General features: G+C 46.1%; 2 protein-coding genes across 25 annotated transcripts in view; one reads left to right on the forward strand and one right to left on the reverse strand.

Annotated features, from left to right (window-relative positions):
• LOC308631694 (glyoxylate/hydroxypyruvate reductase B-like) overlaps nucleotides 1-18,441 on the forward strand; it is a 218,494-nt gene that overhangs the window by 162,034 nt on the left and 38,019 nt on the right. The window lies entirely within an intron of this gene.
• The window catches only part of PARD6G (par-6 family cell polarity regulator gamma), a 57,165-nt gene that overhangs the window by 29,367 nt on the left and 9,357 nt on the right, over nucleotides 1-18,441 (reverse strand). Inside the window, exon 2 of the mRNA XM_081262961.1 lies at nucleotides 3,963-4,185. Within this exon, the coding sequence (XP_081119087.1) occupies nucleotides 3,963-4,185 (223 nt within the window). The remainder of the gene's footprint in view (nucleotides 1-3,962; nucleotides 4,186-18,441) is intronic.

Below are 18,441 nucleotides of genomic sequence, written 5' to 3' on the forward strand. Positions count from 1 at the left end.
TCTAAAAATAGAGACACTGAGTCTCTTCTGCTGGTCTTGGTCCTGTGCTCTCTGGCTGAGCCAGCTTTGCAAATGTCCCTGGGGAGGGCAGGGGGTGGCAGGGGCACAGAGAATGGGTCCCTAACACCTACCCAGCACTTGGCCTTGTATGTGCTACCCACCAGCCCTAGAGCAAACTGATGATGCTTAGGAATACTTTTTGAACTAATGTTTTAAAAGCATAAAGTAAAATATGGGGGATTACATGGGAAACAACCATCAGAATATCAACAGTGTGATACAATACTGTTGTGTGTTTTCTTATGAACACATTAAATAATAACAGGTACTGTGTTTTTAAAAAACTATTACTGTAAACGACATTTAAGATACAAGATGTGAAGATACCTGATCTCTCCTGGTGACAAAGTGACTTGGGCTGTGAATCCTACGGGGCTGTGCACGTTGCATCCCTACAGAGGACAGAAAGCCATGTGCACACCTGGGCAAAGCTCACATCTGGGCCTAGCAGGGGTTCCTGCAACCAGGAGAGCTCCCTGGGCACGTACCAGGGGTTCTAATTAGTAGGGGAAGAGATGATTTGTAAAGATTTTGAACAAACACGATGATTAGAGAACCAAAGTTCTTATGTGGCGAGGGTGGCTAAATTTGGGAGGTGAAGGCTGGAGGCAGGCCCTGAGCTGACCCAGCTAGGGCTTGGACCAGGCTGTGCTCTGAGCCACTGTCTTGGCCAGCCTGGCTCTCTTCTACCACTTTGCTGAGATGTAGCATGGAGTTCATGTGTCCGGAAGCCTCTAGGTCCAGAACATCTTGGTCACCCCAAGAAGTGGCCTGTCCCAGTTCTCCTCTCCTTTTATCCCTGTGGACAGGCCATCCTGGATTTTTCACATACAACTGACCCTTGTCCTTCAAGGTTCTTAGTGAACATGGAGCTGCGGGTCCTGAGGAATGACAGGTTGGTACCTGCAACCTCTGAGCACAGCACTGTTACCAACTCACCAATACATCACCTTGTTTTCTGTTTAAAGACACCTGGTTTAAGATGCACCGCAGCGTCACCAACGCAGAACTCAGGCAGCACAACTGATCTTAGCTTCTCCAGGCACACGACTTCCCCTTGAGCACCTGTGCTGAGGTGCTGGATGGTTCAGTCCTGTGCCTGGGCCTCCCTCAGCAGCAGGATCGTAAGGAGAAATGCAGGAATGTGGAAAGTGTGCTGTTGAATCGGCAGAGCGAGGTCTATGGCATGAGAAAATGAGGAGCAGAGACCCCTTGTCGGTCTCAGTTGGGAATGTGCAAATCGGCCACTTGAATTTCTTATCACTTTGTGCATGTGCTCACATGACTACAAAACCACAGTGAGTATTGATTTGGGGCTACAAATAAATTTTAGCAAGCAGGCAAATTTGCAAATACAGAGGCCTGAGCAAGGATTGACAGTAGGAGCCATCTCAAAGTAACCTACATCTGGTGCAGTGCCCTCAGCTGATTGGGAGTTTATTCATGGTCATGTTCCATTGCATGCATACAGTCTGTCTGTCCATTTACCATGATGGACACCAGGTTGTGTCCGCCCTTTGGCTGTTGTGAAATGAATGTGAGCACCATACTAGGGTCCTTGTGGGGTGGGTGTTGTCCTCATTCCACAGTTTGCTGGGCTTACACCGAGGTGGCCAGAGATGTCAGTCTGAAGTTATGTCTTTGTGTGGCTTGAGGGAAGAGATTAGTAAGTAGTGGTCTGATATTGTAAGCACGGCTGGGGGTTTATTTCAATAGGTGTTAGGAGGATGCTGCCTTTTCATTTGTGACTATAATACAGATTCCCCTTAAAATATATTTAATAAGATATATCGGTGTGGAAAGTGACAGCATGACACTCTGGTGTGGATGCTGTGTACGACGGTGAACAGAAGCTGGCCTCTCAAGGCTGATGCCCAGAAGGCTGTGAACTGTGAGCCCCAACCTCGGGGCTTCAGGACCCAACCACTTCAGTCACCAGTCTTCTGAGGGACAGATCAGCAAGTCTGTCCTGACACGAGGTTGTCCTGATGCCAGGTGTCTGGCTGTCCCTGGATGTCCAATGCCTAGCTCCTGCCCTGCCTGTCATCTCCAGTTGGAACCCACTGAGGAGAGTGAGAAGAAAGCTATGCACACCCCAGCAGGGACGATGGGCCAGGAGACAATCCTAGGCCCTTATTGCCTCAGCTTAGTGACCCAGCAGTGGTAGCCCTGGCTCAGGCCAGCCTCTGCCCAGCTTCAACCCCACCCTGCAGCCAGGGGCAACATGTATGATGCACAATGAAGCCCATGTCCACAGCTGTCTTCCCAGGGCTTCCACACATGTTCCCTACCCCTGGTGAGCAAGACTGCGACCTGGGGCTGCTGCGGCACAGCCAGTAGCAAGCTCCATGGGCGTGGGGTCTGGTGAAGATGGACAGCACCCTGATAGCTATCAATAAGTAACCAGAGAAAAAGAGAGCAAACTAAGAGGGCAAAGCAGGTGGAGAGCCGTGTGAGCTGATCAGAGCAGATGGAGACCAGCCTTCCTGAGAGATGTGAAGGGCAGAGAGTTCCAGGCAGGGGCAGTGGGGTGCAGGCACCCATCCCAGGATAGGCTGGGCAGGGGGTGGCCACCACAGAGAACAGAATAAGGGGATGCCAGAAGCTACATAGAGCCATTCAAGGAACACTGAGTGTCCTGCTCCCCAGCAGTAACCCTGGCCGCTGTCAGGAAGGCAGGCCTCTGTTGGAGCCCCAAACCATCAGAAGGGCCTGCAGGCTCAGCCAAGACTGCAGATGCAGAGGCTTTGATCTCATGGCTGTAGTCAGCCTGCTGTGAGGTCAGCAGTCTCCTGCTGTCCCCCCATTGCCATGAGTGGGAATAACAAGAAGAGCTGATATTTGCAGAGCACAGACTGTAAGCTAGCACACTGCTCAGCATGTTGTGACTGTGCCATTGACAACTCATTTTGCAAACAAGAACACTAAGGTGCAGGACACAGAGAGCCTCACCTGCAGATGCAAAGCCAGTGGCCAACTCCCACACCTTAGCACTCCCCTCTCACCCCCATGCAGCTTCCTCTGGTCTCTGCTCAGGTTCCCCTCCATGGAGCCCTTTCTAAGTTCTCAGAGAGACACCTACAAGTAAGTCTATAACTGCAGATGCAAAGTGCTATAGTGCCACTTTGCAAGGGTCCCAGGTCACTCTGCTCTGAGGCAGTCAGTGCTCACTGTGCACACAGAAGGTCTGTCCCAGGAGGGGACATGTCAACATGTCAACACAGGTCTACCCTGTCCATATAAGCTAAATCAATTGCAAACATGCCATTTTCCCAATTTCAAGCTTTGCTTGCAGTTCATTCCTTCCTCCAGCAGGTTATTTTGAAATGACAAGGTTCTCCCAGGCTTCTTGAGGAAGAAACAGTCTAGACTGCACTGTGAGATGCAAGCTGCATGTGGTCCCAGATGAGCAGGCATCCGGCCTCCACCCCCTTCAAAGCTAGTCATTTATGTTCTCATCAAATGACATCGTTTCAGCGAGGCCTTCAGTGCTAAACATTAATCAGTGTTATAAGTTAAAGCTAACATTTTGCTCCAATCCTGAAAGACATGGGGAACATACACTAGTGCCCTCAAATTTCATTTTTAGGCTACTGATGAATTCCACTTCATTATTGAATTTGCTTGCTTCCAGTTAAAATACTAAAACTATCAATATTACTTTTTCCTCAGTGCTTAAAAGACAGAAATCAACACTATTTAAGGTGGAAAATACAGTCTAGCTATTGTTAAGTTATTCTAATAAGTTAATGTTGACTTATTAAAAAATTTAAAAAGTTTAATTTCTTTAATCTCCTACAGGCTAGGAAATAGAATCTCATGATCCTACCATGGCAGACAAAACTAAAACCACAAGTTTTTAATAAGTGATGCTGACACATGGAGCAACTCGGCCTCCATACCTCGCTTCTGGATGAAGACCCTGAGCAGGGGGTTGGCGCTGGAGACTGCCTTGCAGAAGTTGTCATCGTTGTTGATGGGAAGCAGGTCGCCATGCACATCTGCATAGCCGATGGTCACCTCGGTATTGGAGATGTGGTGGGTGTGCACCACCAGCTGGTAGAAATCTTCAAACTTGCCAGGCTTGTGGCGGTTCAAGGAGAATCTTCGGAATTCAGCCCCAAACTACAATGCAAGAGATGGGGGTGAACCAGAGGAAGGACAGTGTGTTCATGAGCAAGAAACGCCTGAGCCTCCACCAGCCCCAGAGTCACAGTATAAGCCACGCCGTGGTCACATAACTGGCTGTGAGCAAATGAGAGACCACCAGGCAGCGAGGGGCATCAAGGAATGAAACAGCATGGAAGGAGGAGCTGTGCACCTGTTCACACCAAGCAGGTGCCCCACATCTCGAGGACAGGCCTGGAGAGTCCATTAGGCTCAGCTTGTCAGAAAAGCAAGGCCAAGTTCACACAGACCTAGAGGGTGAGACGCAGGAGTCCGTGCTGACTACAACCCCCCTCCTCAGAGGCACAGGCCCACAGGAGGACCAGGAGATTCAGAGGCAGAGAGAAAGTATCTTCCAGACATTTTTATAAGGGTGAGGTGAAGTCCTTATGAGTTTTAATCTTAAACTAGGGTGTTTTATTATTTATTTATTATTTATTTATTTATTTATTTTGTACTATGGATTGAACCCAGGGAGGCTTTACATGCCTAGTCCTATTTATTTTTGTTTTGAGACAGGGTCACTTTAGCAAGACCCTGTCTCAAAATAAAAATAAATAGGTGTTGCTGGCTGTATCCCTTGTGTCTTGAAGGTGTGCATTTCCTGTGGGCAGAGGCACCTGCAGGGTCTAGCACCCTCCTGAGAATCAGTCCCCATTCCACCTCCTCCAGGTCATCTAAAGCAAAGCCAGCCTCTTCCTAACCTGCACTATCCCTGGAACTCAGCTGTGGGATAACGCAGCATGCTGGTTTGGGAAAAACCACTTGCAATGACCAAAAGCCTAAGCCCCCTTCTACATAGTCAGCAGGGGAAAAACCCCACCCAAGAATGCAGTTTCTGGCCAGTTACAGCTCTGATGGCACCTGTATCCTGGAAGTGGCAGAGGAAAGGCCGTCATAGGGGTGCAGAGAATCCCCCAGACTCCCTCTTCCATTACTCAAAGATAAGCATTGTATTTCTTCTCAGCACTTAATGCCAGGGTGCACCACAGGTGGGTGTGCCCAGTGAATGTTGCAGGCCCCTCCGCACACCACACCGGGAGCGCCCTGGGCCCTGCAGGCGCCTCTGCCCTCAGGAGATGCACACCTTTAAGGCACAAGGGATACAACCAGCAACATAAGCTTTACATGATTCTTTCAGATTTGGTTGTCCTATCAAATCACAAAACATTTATTTCACTAGGGCAACCTCATGCCTAGTGTCTGGTATGGCCCATGTGCAACTCCCAGAGCAGTGTCCTCCTTGGTCAGCCAAACCTCTCTTCTCACTACACGTGAGAGGATGCCATCACGGGTGCACCATTTCTGGCCTTCACACATGGCTCTCAGAGTGTCCCAACAGGATGCATGCCAGCACACCCCTTTCCCTCGCCAGCACCCTCCCTGTGGCTCAGCGCTGAGGGCATCCTCAACGCCCACCTACAGTGTTTTGATCTCAACATAGTAACTAATCTAAGACACAGCTCAATTTATTCCTCAGTATTTTAATAATTTCCCTCTTGATATGTGTTCATGTTAATTTGAAAAGAAGAGTTAATTCAGGCCTTTCTTGAAGCAAAGCAAGTCACTAACAATAACGCTGGTCTTGCCCTGCAGCAGCAAGTCTGCCTCCTGTTTTCCAGGTGTCCAGAGTATCAAACAGAGATGTGGAATGTGATATATGGAGCATTTTATTTTAAAATATCACTACCATGGGACACTAGCATTTAAATTTATTTTTTGTAGTTGTAGATGGACAGAATGCCTTTATTTTATTTTTTAGTTTATTTTTTATGTAGTGCTAAGGATCAAATCCAGTGCCTCACACATGCCAAGCAAGTACTCTACTACTGAGCTACAGCCCTAGCCCAGGACACTAGTATTTTATTTCCTCAGTTATATCAGATTCAAACAGGGGCCTTCAAACGAAGGAATTAACAGGAGCAACCCACTGCCACATGGTGTCAGCACACTTACCCCAAACTGAAAAAGCACATGGACTTAATGAGCAAGGAATAAATCTTGCAAATCAAGTGGCTTCCCATTATTGGCTTTCAACAAAATTAAAAGTTGTCCTAGTTGAACTGTCAGTCAATAGATCATCCAAACAATTTTAATGACAGACCACTCCATTATCGCTTGTTTCTGGCACATGTCCTGGGAGAGTCTGCTGGTGAGCCAAGCAGAAGCCTCTCCTCCCCTGCTTCCACCTTCCTCTGTGTAAGCATTTGATTGATTTGTTTGTGTAAACAAAGCTATGCATTGGCAACACAGCAAAGAAGCTGCAGATTGGCTCATGTAACATGAACATCCTTGTTATACAAAGGATTTTAAATATTCACTTTGGATACAAATGATATTTCAACAGATTTTGCAACTATATTGCAATCATGATTTGATAAGAACTGCCATGACTCAATCTGGATTTTTTTTTGATATAGATACTTTGCTACTTAGCTATTATTTTATTTTTTTAAATTTTTTTTTAATATTTATTTTTTAGTTCTCGGTGGACACAACATCTTTGTTGGTATGTGGTGCTGAGGATCGAACCTGGGCCGCAGGCATGCGAGGCGAGTGCGCTACCGCTTGAGCCACATCCCCAGCCCATACTTAGCTATTATTCAGTGCACAATTCTAGAATGTCAATTGCAGTGCATCGGACCTCTAGAACTTTTGGTCTTGAGCACTAAAACTTCACAACAGTAGAAGTAACTCTAAAGCACAGAGCCTTACAGCCCCATCAGAGAACTTTTAATATCGACATTAAAAACAAATATTGTTTTTGCAGAGGAAAGCATATATTATTGTTTCAGATAATTAAGCATACATTTTTAAGGCAAAAAATAATAGAACAGAATCTCTTGGGAGAGTAATAGAAAGAAGGAATCAAGGAGAAAAAACTTTTTCACGTACAATTTCTGTTCATTGCAAAGAGCCTATCCATCCTATTTTAAAACATCTGCTGGTGGTATCAAATCACTACAGATTTCAGACGTCACTCACTATATTTAAAAGATCACATGCTAAAAAGCTTTATTTTTAAGTGAAATATTTACAGCATGGTGGAAATTATATCCTTTGTACTATTTATATTTCAAAAAATTTAGATGCTAGCATTAAAGTATATTATCCCCTGTGGAGTTAGACTCTAGACACACCCTCTGCCACTGAGCTGCAACCACCTCTTGGTAGTTTTACAAAATTCCTTAGTGGGCTCACAATGTTGGAAGACCATGACCCAAACCACCATGAAGTCTGGTGGGAGCCTGGCCACTCCCTTGCGCTCAGAGTCTTGGTTTGAATGTTGGTTTACACGGGGGCTTCGACAAGGTACCACTCCAACCTCTTCGGCCCCACAACATGCTGCTAAGGGATGCCTATCCTGGGAGATGGTCTCCCTCTAAACCAGTAACTGGATTTAATCCAAAACCAGTACTTATTAAGAGAGGTTTTAGGTAAGCTTGCCTTGCTGTGCCTGGCTGGGTCAGCAGGCAAATCAGTAGACAAAGAATCAAAATGCTCACCCTCACCCCCAGTACCTGATTCAGGCTCCATCATTTAGACCTAAAAGGATCCAGGGCTCCCAGGGCAAAGCGGCTAACCCCAGGCAGAGGCAAGAAGTGAACAGGAGCCTGAGCGCCTCCTTCTAGGAAGCATGGGGTCCTCAGAGACACTTGGGCTACATGGAAAGACATGCAGTTCCTCTTTTCTACAGCTTCCAGCCAAGGGAAGTGTTGTTCCCGTATTATTTTAATAATTACACTTATTATTATTCCTGAAATAGGATGATAAAAATGGGGGGTTCAGTTTTACAAATATGTGGAAATTAAACAACACACTCCTCCATAACATGTGGATTAAAGAAAGAATCACCAGGATGAATTTATAAAATAGAGATTAATTAAAATACAGTATATCAAAACTTTGGACTGCAGCTAACACAGGGCTTATAGGCAAATTTATAGCTGTAAACACCTATATTAAAAAAGAAACATTTACATCAGTCAGTTAAACTTCTGTCGTTAGAAACGAGGAGGAAGGTAGACGGGGGTGGGGGGGAGAGACAACCTAACCCACAGCAAGCAGAAAGTGGGAAATAATAAAGACCAGAACAGGGGCTGGGGGTGTGGCTCAAGCAGTATCACGCTGGCCTGGCAGGCGTGCAGCCTGGGTTCGATCCTCAGCACCACATACCAACAAAGATGTTGTGTCCGCCGAGAACTAAAAAAAATATAAATGAATATTAAAAAAAGTTCTCTCTCTCTCTAAAAAAAAAAAAATAAATAAATAAAATAAAGATCAGAACAGAAATAAATAGAATAAAAGCTAGAAAAGCTAGAGAAAATAACAAGCCAAAAGTTGGGTCTTTGAAAAGATCAACAAAATTAGCAAATCTTTAGCACTACATACATCACATCAGTAACATGTGATGAAAGTGGCACTATACCATTGTGGTCCTTCTCCCTAAAGTCCACAGTCTCATTCTAACACTGAAAAACCAACAGACAAATCCCAACTGAGAGATTCCACAAAATATCAGACCAGTCCTCCTCAATCAAAACTAACATGGTCATCCGAAGCAAGGTCAAAGGGAGCAGAAGAAGACTTCACAACCCAATAGAGTGTGGTTTTCAGGATAAGATTTTGGAACATCAGGTCAGAAAGGTCTTCAGGTAAAGGCCAGGGAAACCTGATGAACACCAACTCAGTTTCTGCCAGTGCAGTGGCCGGGGACCACCAATGATCAAAATGAGATGTTAAGAGCAGGAACTGAACATGGCGTGTCTGGAAACTCTCTGTATTATCTCTGCAATTTCCCCACAAATCTGAAACTGTTCTAAAATGAGATTTTATTTTTTAAAAAAGATTATTCTGAAATACTATGAGTAACTATATGCCAAAATTGGATAACCTAGATGACACGGACAGATTCTTATAAAGACACAAATACCAGATTAACTCAAAAAGAAATAGAAAATCTCAAAAAACTTACAACAAGTAAGGAGACTGAATTTACGAATTAAAAAATTCCCACAAAGAAAAGTCCAGGCCCAGATGGCTTGATTGGGAAATTATACTAAATGTCTACAAAATTAGTACCATTCCTTCATAAACTCTTTCAAAAAATAAGAGGAAAAAATGAGTCCCAATTTATTCTGTGACACCAGTTTTACCTTGATACCAAAACCAGAAAAAGAAACCTCAAGGAGAAAACCACACACCAACATCCATTATGAAGAATTGCAAAAGTCCTCAAAAAATATTAGTAAATCATATCCAAACATCTGAATAGGGGCCTGGGTTGTGGCTCAGCAGTAGAGCACTCGCCTTGCACGTGCGAGGCCCTGGGTTCGGTCCTTAGCACCACATAAAAAATAAATAAATAAACAAAATAAAGGTATTTTGTCCAACTACAACTAAAAAATAAATATTTAAAAACAAACAAACAAAAAAACCCCAAAACATCTAAATAGAACTACACGCCATGACCAGTGAGATTTATCACAGAAATGCAAGGTTGGTTTAACATTTGAAAAATCAATGTCATACTTGTGTATTAATGGACAAAAGCCATTCAATCACCACAACAGATAAAAAAAGTAAAACACATCGTTTTTAAAAAATATATTTATTTTTTAAGTTTTAGGTGGACACAATATCTTTATTTTACATTTATGTGGTGCTGAGGATCGAATCCAGTGCCTCGTGCATGCTAGGCGAGGGCTCTACCACTGAGCCACAACCCCAACCCTAAAACACATCTTTTTAAAAACATTTTTTTAGTTGTAGTTGGACACAATACCTTTATTTTATTTATTTTTTTTATGTGGTGCTGAGGATCAAACCCAGTACCTCACATGTGCTAGCAAGTGCTCTGCCGCTGAGCCACAACCACAGCTGCAAAGCACATCTTTTTATGATGAAAATACTCAACAAACTAGGAACAGAAGGGAAATTCCTCAGCCTCATAGAGGACTTCTATGAAGACTCACAGACAATGCCAGACTCAATGGTTAAAGAGACAATGCCCTGAGATCCAGAAACAAACAAGAACACCCACTGTCACGTCTTGTGATTAATGCTGTAAGAGAGGCTCTACAGAGGAAAGTTAGGGAAGAAACAAGGACACCAGACTGAAGGGAAGAAGAGGCAACGACTCTATTCACAGAAGGCACGCATTGTATACAGGAAGTCCTAGGAATCTAGAAAAACATTTGCCAGTGCTAACAAATCAATATGCAAAAATAAACCCTGCGCACAGTAGCAACGAGCAATCTGAAAATGAAATTAAGAAAACAAATCTGACAAATTAACAACAATATTAAAAGGATAAAATATTTAGGAATAAAATTAACAAGAGAAGTGAAAACTTGCACATGGAAAATTACAGAATGGTGTCAAAATATTAAAGAAGATCTAACTGGACAGGTCGACATTCTATTGTTCATCAATTACCAGTCTTAATGTTGTTCAAATGGCAATACTCCCCAAACTGATTGACAGGTTCAATGCAACCCCTATCAAAATTTTAGATGCCTTCAATTTGGAAAGCAGTATGGAGATTCCTGGGAAAGCTGGGAATGGAACCACCATTTGACCCAGCTATTCCCCTTCTTGGACTATTCCCTAAAGACCTTAAAAGAGCGTACTATAGCGATACTGCTACATCGATGTTCATAGAAGCACAATTCACAATAACTAGACTGTGGAACCAACCTAGATGCCCTTCAATAGATGAATGGATAAAAAAATGTGGCATTTATACATAATGGAGTATTACTCTGCACTTAAAAAATGACAAAATCATGGAATTTGCAGGGAAATGGACGGCATTAGAGCAGATTATGCTAAGTGAAGCTAGCCAATCCCTAAAAAGCAAATGCCAAATGTCTTCTTTGATATAAGGAGAACAACTAAGAACAGAGCAGGGAGGAAGAGCATGAGAAGATTAACATTAAACAGGGACAAGAGGTGGGAGGGAAAGGGAGAGAGAAGGGAAATTGCATGGAAATGGAAGGAGACCCTCATTATTATACAAAATTACATATAAGAGGAAGTGAGGGGAAAGGGAAAAAAACAAGGGGGAGAAATGAATTACAGTAGATGGGGTAGAGAGAGAAGATGGGAGGGGAGGGGAGGGGAGGGGGGATAGTGAAGGATAGGAAAGGCAGCAGAACACAACAGACACTAGTATGGCAGTATGTAAAACAGTGGATGTGTAACCGATGTGATTCTGCAATCTGTATAGGGGGTAAAGATGGGAGTTCATAATCCACTTGAATCAAATGTATGAAATATGATATGTCAAGAACTATGTAATGTTTTGAACAACTAATAATAAAAATTTAAAAAAAAGAATGACAAAAAAATTTTTAGATGCCTTTTTTGCAGTAATTGGCAACATGGCCCTAAACTTTTTGGAAATACAAAGAACCCAATATATCCAAAAAGATCTTGAAAAAGAGTGGAGTTGGAGGCTCACGCTTCCTGATTTCAAAACTTATGCTGTAATGCTGACATAAAGGTAGACATACAGATGATTGATGGGCTAGAAGTGAATCAGGGATACGTCAGTCGATGTCATAAGAATGTCAGGACAATTCAGTGGAGGAAAGAAAGTCTTTTCAGCAAATGTGCTGGGCGACTGCAGGTCCACATGCCCAGCAAGGAAGCTGGACTCCAGCTCATTCCACCCAGGGAAATGAGTTCAGACTGGATCACAAACTGAGGGTTACACCATGAAAGTTTTAGAACACACAGGATTCGATTTTCAGTACTTGGGTTAGGCACTGATTTCTTAGATGGGATACCAAAAGCATAAGCCACAAAAAAGTAGATAAACTGTATTTCATTAAAATCTAAAACTTTTTTGCTTCAAAGGGTACCCATCAAAGCAGAGGTTGGGGCTGTAGCTCAGCGGTGGGACACTTGCCTAGCATGTATGAGGCCCTGGATCCAACCATGAGCACCACATACGAATAAACAAATAAAACAAACAGCCATCAACAACTAAAGAATTTTTTAAAAAAGAAAGTGGAAAGATAATCTATGAAATGTGGATGATATTTTTAAAGCAGATATCTTATGTCTGATAAGGGATTTGTACCCGGAACATAAAAAAGAACCCTTAAAACTCAACAGTAAAAAGGCAAACTAACCTATTAAAAAAGGTGGGCCAAGAACCCGAATAGACACTGCCCCAAAGAAATGGACCCTAGATTCAGGATCTGAAGCTCAATATCGCCAGTCGCCAGGAAACACAAGCTAAAAACAGGAGTCACTAGGCACCATGAGTTGAAGATGTGGTCCCCAGGGTGGAAATAGTGGACCTTAAGATAAGAACATATGGGTGATGATGAAAAGGAATATGAACCCTCATCCGTTTTTGTAGGAATATAAATAGTACAACTGCTTTGGTAAAGAGCTAGCAGTTTCTTAAAAATTAAACAGAATTAGGACCGGGGTTGTGGCTCAGCAGTAGAGAGCTTGCCTAGCATGTTTGAGGCCCTGGGTGTGATCCTCAGCACCACATAAAAATAAACAAAATAAAAGTATTGTGTACAACCATTTAAAAAGAAAGCTGCTAAAAAAAAATCAAACAGAATTACCACATGACCCAATAACTTCACTCTCAGGCATATCCCCCCCTCAAAAAAAAAAAAATAATGAATGCACATGTCCACACGGAAACATGGGCATGAGTCATGATACCATCACCCAGAGTGAAGACAAGGCGATGTCCACTACTGAAGAATGGATGAACAAGACATGCGGAGGACTGCACCCAGACATGACCTAGTCACAATGAGGCCTGAAGCACTAGTCTGCACTACAGCAAAGAAGAACCTCAAGAGCATCTGGCCAGGTGAAGGTACCAGATACAAAAAACCAGGCAGCATGTGCATCCACTCACGTGAACCACCCAGAGCAGGCAATCAGCAGGCAGGAAGAGTGACAGCGCTGCCACAGGCTGGAGGAGGGAGCTGCCAAGGGGTCTGTGCCCCAAGGGCTTCTTTTTGGGTGAAGAAAATGTTCTAGAATCAAGCCCCTCTATGAACAGCTTCTCACGATCCCCAAGTCCCCAGCAGAGGAGCTTGGAAGGACACCTCCAACTGAGACATTAATGATTTAATTAAGGGCACAAAAACAGCAAGGCAGGGGCTGGGGATGTGGCTCAAGCGGTAGCGCGCTCGCCTGGCATGCATGTGGCCCGGGTTCGATCCTCAGCACCACATACCAACAAAGATGTTGTGTCCGCAGAGAACTAAAAAATAAATATTAAAAATTCTCTCTCTCTCTCTCTCACTCTCTCTCCTCTCTCACTCTCTCTTTAAAAAAAAAAAAAAAAGCGAGGCAGACTCATAGTACACTGAAGTGGGCCCAGGAGTACCCACAGCAAGAGACCCGCACCAGGAAGGTTTGCCAGCCAAGCCAGGACTGAGGGTATCTCAGGCATGCCAGAATTGGGGACAATGCTGAAGCTGTTCATAGAGGGGCTTGATTCTAGGCTGGAAAGAAGACCCTTATTGCTGCCTGCTCCAGAGCTCTCTGCATCACAAATGGAGCCACTTGCAGCCCAGCCACACATGCACTCTCTCACCCCTGAAAACATGGTCCCAGGTTTCATCCCCAACTTAGCTACTATTTACTTAAAACCTTCTTGCTGAGCCAGGTGCAGCTCCTGCTGGACATGGACCCCAACATGCTCCCTGAGTCTGTGAAGCAGCTGCCCCCTCATGCTGAGCCTGGCTGTGTCTTCTTCACCAGGGTTCAGAGGAGTAAGAACTATAAACAGTCCTGTCCTTGCAGGCTGCAGTCTTGTAATAGGGGGCATTTGGGGCCTGGGTCCTCTGCTGTCCTTCAATGCCTGGGGGAGCGGCCTCCCACTGACTCTACTGCTTGTGTGCAGGCATGAGGTGCACATGCGCAGCTGCTGATCTTTGGGCAGGCAGCCTGGCCCCTTTACAGAGGGCCCAGCAAGGAGGCCCAGTGGGAGGTTGGCCCTGGCTCTCTGCCCCTCTGCTGTGCTGACTTGTCCCTGCTTGCCTCCTTCTCGGGTGGGTTTTCATGGATAAGCAGGATTAAGATGAAGGCAGTTTCTGACTTTCTACTACCTTTGGTCATTTCCTCCAAGCGCTCTACTGTTTTTAAAGTGTTCTTTCCTCTTCTGCACCCAGACCAAGGTAGCGCTCACCTGAGGTGGTCAGAGAGCTAATCACATGTGCTCGTGCGAACTGGCAGAAAGCGTCACTCCAGAGTTCCCCATGGTGGGGACTCCAGGCATGGTGCCTCCCATAGACCCAATAAGACTCATGTGCCTGAGCCCTGGGCACCGTTGCTGGGTAGCTCAGTTCTCTGGGGCTGCTATTGAGGGCCCACAAAGATACCCACCAAGGCAACTGCACCCCCACCACACAGAAACCACCCAACATGCTCACAGAGCATCCTTGGGTTCCTGAACACACTTTAAGATGAAGATCACACACATGGGTTCTCTTTATGGTTTGGACAGGAATATAGCCACACAACTTGAAATTCAAGAGGCATTCTGGAGCCTCCCCAGGTCCCCACCTCACAGACAACCAGTGGTTGTAGCTTTTATGCACTCTGCAAAAGGTATTTTGTGCTTAAGATAGAAACAAACATGGGTTGCAAGCCTTTAAACAACAGCAGCCAACAGTCCCCAACGTGTGGGCCGCTGGACTGGTATACTGTGGAAACATTCCTTGCTGGATGCCATGGTGCTATGGGGCAGATGCCCCGGCTTTAGATGCCCCCAAACTTCAGAAAGGTTACATCACTTGGCTCCTGGCTTCTAAGTGCCACAGAGGTGGTCACCATCTGCGTCACACTGGCTAGCACAGGCCACAGAAACTGGGCAGTCTTTACCAGCCAAAAGACCAGGCCACCTCCCAAACCCCAAGCAGTTGCACATTTTAAAGTCTTAATCCCCCTTACAAGTGGCAGGACCTCCCCAACTCTGCAGTGATCTTCACTGAACTAATGAATTAAATCTGTCAACCAGCTTTAGACTAAAACTCTAGAACTTTTTAAAGTTGATGTTGGCTGAGAATGTCATGAACAGAAGGACAGGATGCTACTCTGCACAGTCACGAAAGGGCTGTGTTCTTCTAGCTAAGTCCCATCAGCCCTGCCCTGCACATGTGCACTGCCACAGCCTTGGCCCTGCTCGGCCACGCACCAGCTCATGTGCAGCAGTGTCTGCCCCATCGCCCTGGGCCCCAGACCCCTGCAGCACAAGGGCCACTCTGTCCTCTAGCCTCCTTAAGCTGTGGTGGGTCTCAGGCTCCCAGCTCTCCCCTGTTGCTCATACAAAGGGGCCTGTGCTCTCCACCTGCGGCCTGCTCTCCATCCCTCTTTTCCCAACAGCATGGAGCTAGCCTCATGGATGCCAGCCCAGGTTCTCTGGCCCACCTCTGGCCTGGCTCATGATGTCTTGTCTGCCAGGGTGCGCCAAGGCCAGTCACAGGCTCCTGAGGAAAGCCCTGAGTCCCTACAGGCGGAAGTGCTACCTTCCCTCCTGCACGTCCACATCCATCACCGTGCTCTGCCATGGGAACTTCCCCCCACTCCGTCATTCCAGCCTCAAAGAGGAACAGGAGGTAGGTTGCACTCATTGGAAAGGCATGTGTACCTGTGCATCAGGAAAGTGCACAGAGTTAGAAGGAGGAGGGCAGTGCAGAGGCAGGACTGGGGGGAGGCAGGTGGTAGGGGCAGAGAGCCTCTAATGTGATTCAAAGGATCCTCCTTCCATCCTCGCATTCGGTACCCTAGACTAACTCTGGTTCAACCTTCTTGGCTCTAAGGACTACAGGCCCCCACAGCAGGTCTCTGCACTGGGGAAGGCAGAGTAGCTAAGAGGAAGAAAAGGCCCCAAATGAATGGCCAGGGTAAAGCCCCTGCTCTGGACTGTTCTGGACCTGGGGAAAGTCACTAGGATGCTGCCTTCAGGCCTGCTCTGCAAAGCCCTCTCTTTAGATACCAAATTCATCTTGAACAAAAGGCACTCCCATCCTTCCACACATGAAGAACACTTTTCATTTTTGTAGTTCTATAGTCTTCTTCCCATATTTTTATTGGTGCATTATAATTATACATAATAATGAGATTAGTTTTTATAAATTTATACATGCACGTGATATAATAATATAATTCAGCCAATATGCTTCCTCAGCATTTCCCCTTTCCCTCTCCTCCTCCTTTCCCCTGGTGGTCTCTACAGACTTTAAACAATCTACAGTGCTGTTTCCAGGTCACTACCTTGGACCATGAGGATGCACCCCTAGATGGGACCCCACCTCACCTGTGCTGGGTGCCTCCAACTTTGTGAGACCCAGCCTCTCCCTGTGAGGCCCATCCCCTGTGCTAGGCCCCATCCAGGTGATAGGCCCTGCCCCAGACCCTTGGTGAGGATGATCTCAGGTCATCACAAGCTCCTACAGAAATTCCCACAGAAAACGCTCATCACAGTATTTACAATAGTGTAAAACGGAAACTGTACGAGGACATAAAAGAAATGGCAGGGGCTGGGGGTGTGGCTCAAGAGGTAGCTGCGCGAGCTTGGCAGGCGTGCGGCCCAGGTTCGATCCTCAGCACCACATACCAACAAAGATGTTGTGTCCGCCGAGAACTAAAAAATAAATATTAAAATTCTCTCTCTCTCTCTCTCTTTAAAAAAAGAAAAGAAAAGAAACGGCAGGTTCACAGAAATATGATGAAGTCAAGAGAAGTGATATTTAAAAGAGGGTTTAAGCCTGGGTGATGGCACATCCTCCTATCCTCAAGTTCCTGGCCTGGGCAGCTTTGCCAGATCCTGTCAAGAAAGAGAAAGAAAGAAAGATGAAAGAGACAAAGAATGAGAGTGAGAGACAGAGAAGAAAGAGGGTTTAAAGAACTCCAGGAATTCTTTACACTACGTGAGTGAGGAAAACAGAACACAATACTGAACTGGCTGTGTGATCTCAAATGGAAACTGACAGGATGGCACAAGGTGCAACACCCAAGCTGGGGATCCTGTCTGATCCAGGAGCCCCAAAAGACCAACAGAGTCTGGGCCTGCTGGGCCCCGGCAGGGATCAGCAGTTCCAGGGCTTGCTCCTGCAGGTATCCCTTGAGCCAGTAGCACCAGCATCCTCCGGAGCTCTGCAGGCACAAGACCTCAGCCCCCTTCTCCTAGAACAGTGCCTGTGCTCTGAGGACCAAGGACCCGGCTGTCAGCAGCTAGGGAGCATTTTTCATATGCATTCATTCAACAGGACTGTCTTGAATGCCAGCTAAGCCTGGCCTGAGCTGGGGTGGGTATGTGCTGCTGAACAACCACCACCTGCCTTCCGGGGCCTGGGGGTATGCTGGCCAGCAGGGTATTAAACAGTAGGCACACGGTTACAGACAGGGACTCCAGTGGAGCAGCCGTCCACCCAGGCTCTGATTTAAATTAGGCGTGTAAGGAGGGGAAAGAGTGGGTGCACACGGAGTGTCAACTGAGCCTGCACAGCCCAGACCAGAGCAGCAAGGACAGCACACAGGGCCCACCGTGGTGCGCAGAAAGGCAAGCACAGACAGGTGCTGAGACGGACAGTCACCTCTGGTGTTCCGTTCTCCTCGGAGGTGGTTCCTGGGACCACAAGAGCATCCCCCAGAGGAAGAAGGCTCTCCTTTCTCAGTGCCCAGCTCTAACTGCAGAGCCATCTTAGACTGTCAGAGACTTGGCCCAGAGCAGAATCTTCAGGAAGGGGGACAGAGGCTGGACATCCAGCCATACCCACACATCCGCGCTACGAATGCTCTTGTGTGTGTGTGTGTGTGTGTGTGTGTGTGTGTGTGTGTCTGGTGGGCAGGAGCTGCCCTAGAACTTCAAGGGGCAGAACCTATCAGTGTGTGTGCGTGCACACGCCCTATAGAGAACTGGAAAGAACTCTATGCAGGAAAAGAGGAGGCAGCAGGCTAACAAGAAACAAGCTGTCAACCAATGAGCTATCTGTCGGAGCGTGGGACCGGGCAGTGGTGTGCCGTGGGATGACTTCCTGGCTGACGCGTTGGGACACATTTGAAATCAGGCCACAGGCTGTGAGTCAGGCAGGGTGGGACCTGGCCCCTTCCTGTGCCTTGTCCACCCCCTACGGCCCAGGGTGATAGTGGTGCCACAGTCACACCTACAGAACTGTCTGGGCCATTACTGCATGGAGCATGAGATACCCAGGTGCCTGCTGA

The sequence above is a fragment of the Spermophilus citellus genome, assembly GCF_964194105.1.
Source record: "Spermophilus citellus genome assembly, chromosome: 12".
In the NCBI taxonomy this organism is placed as follows: domain Eukaryota; kingdom Metazoa; phylum Chordata; class Mammalia; order Rodentia; family Sciuridae; genus Spermophilus; species Spermophilus citellus.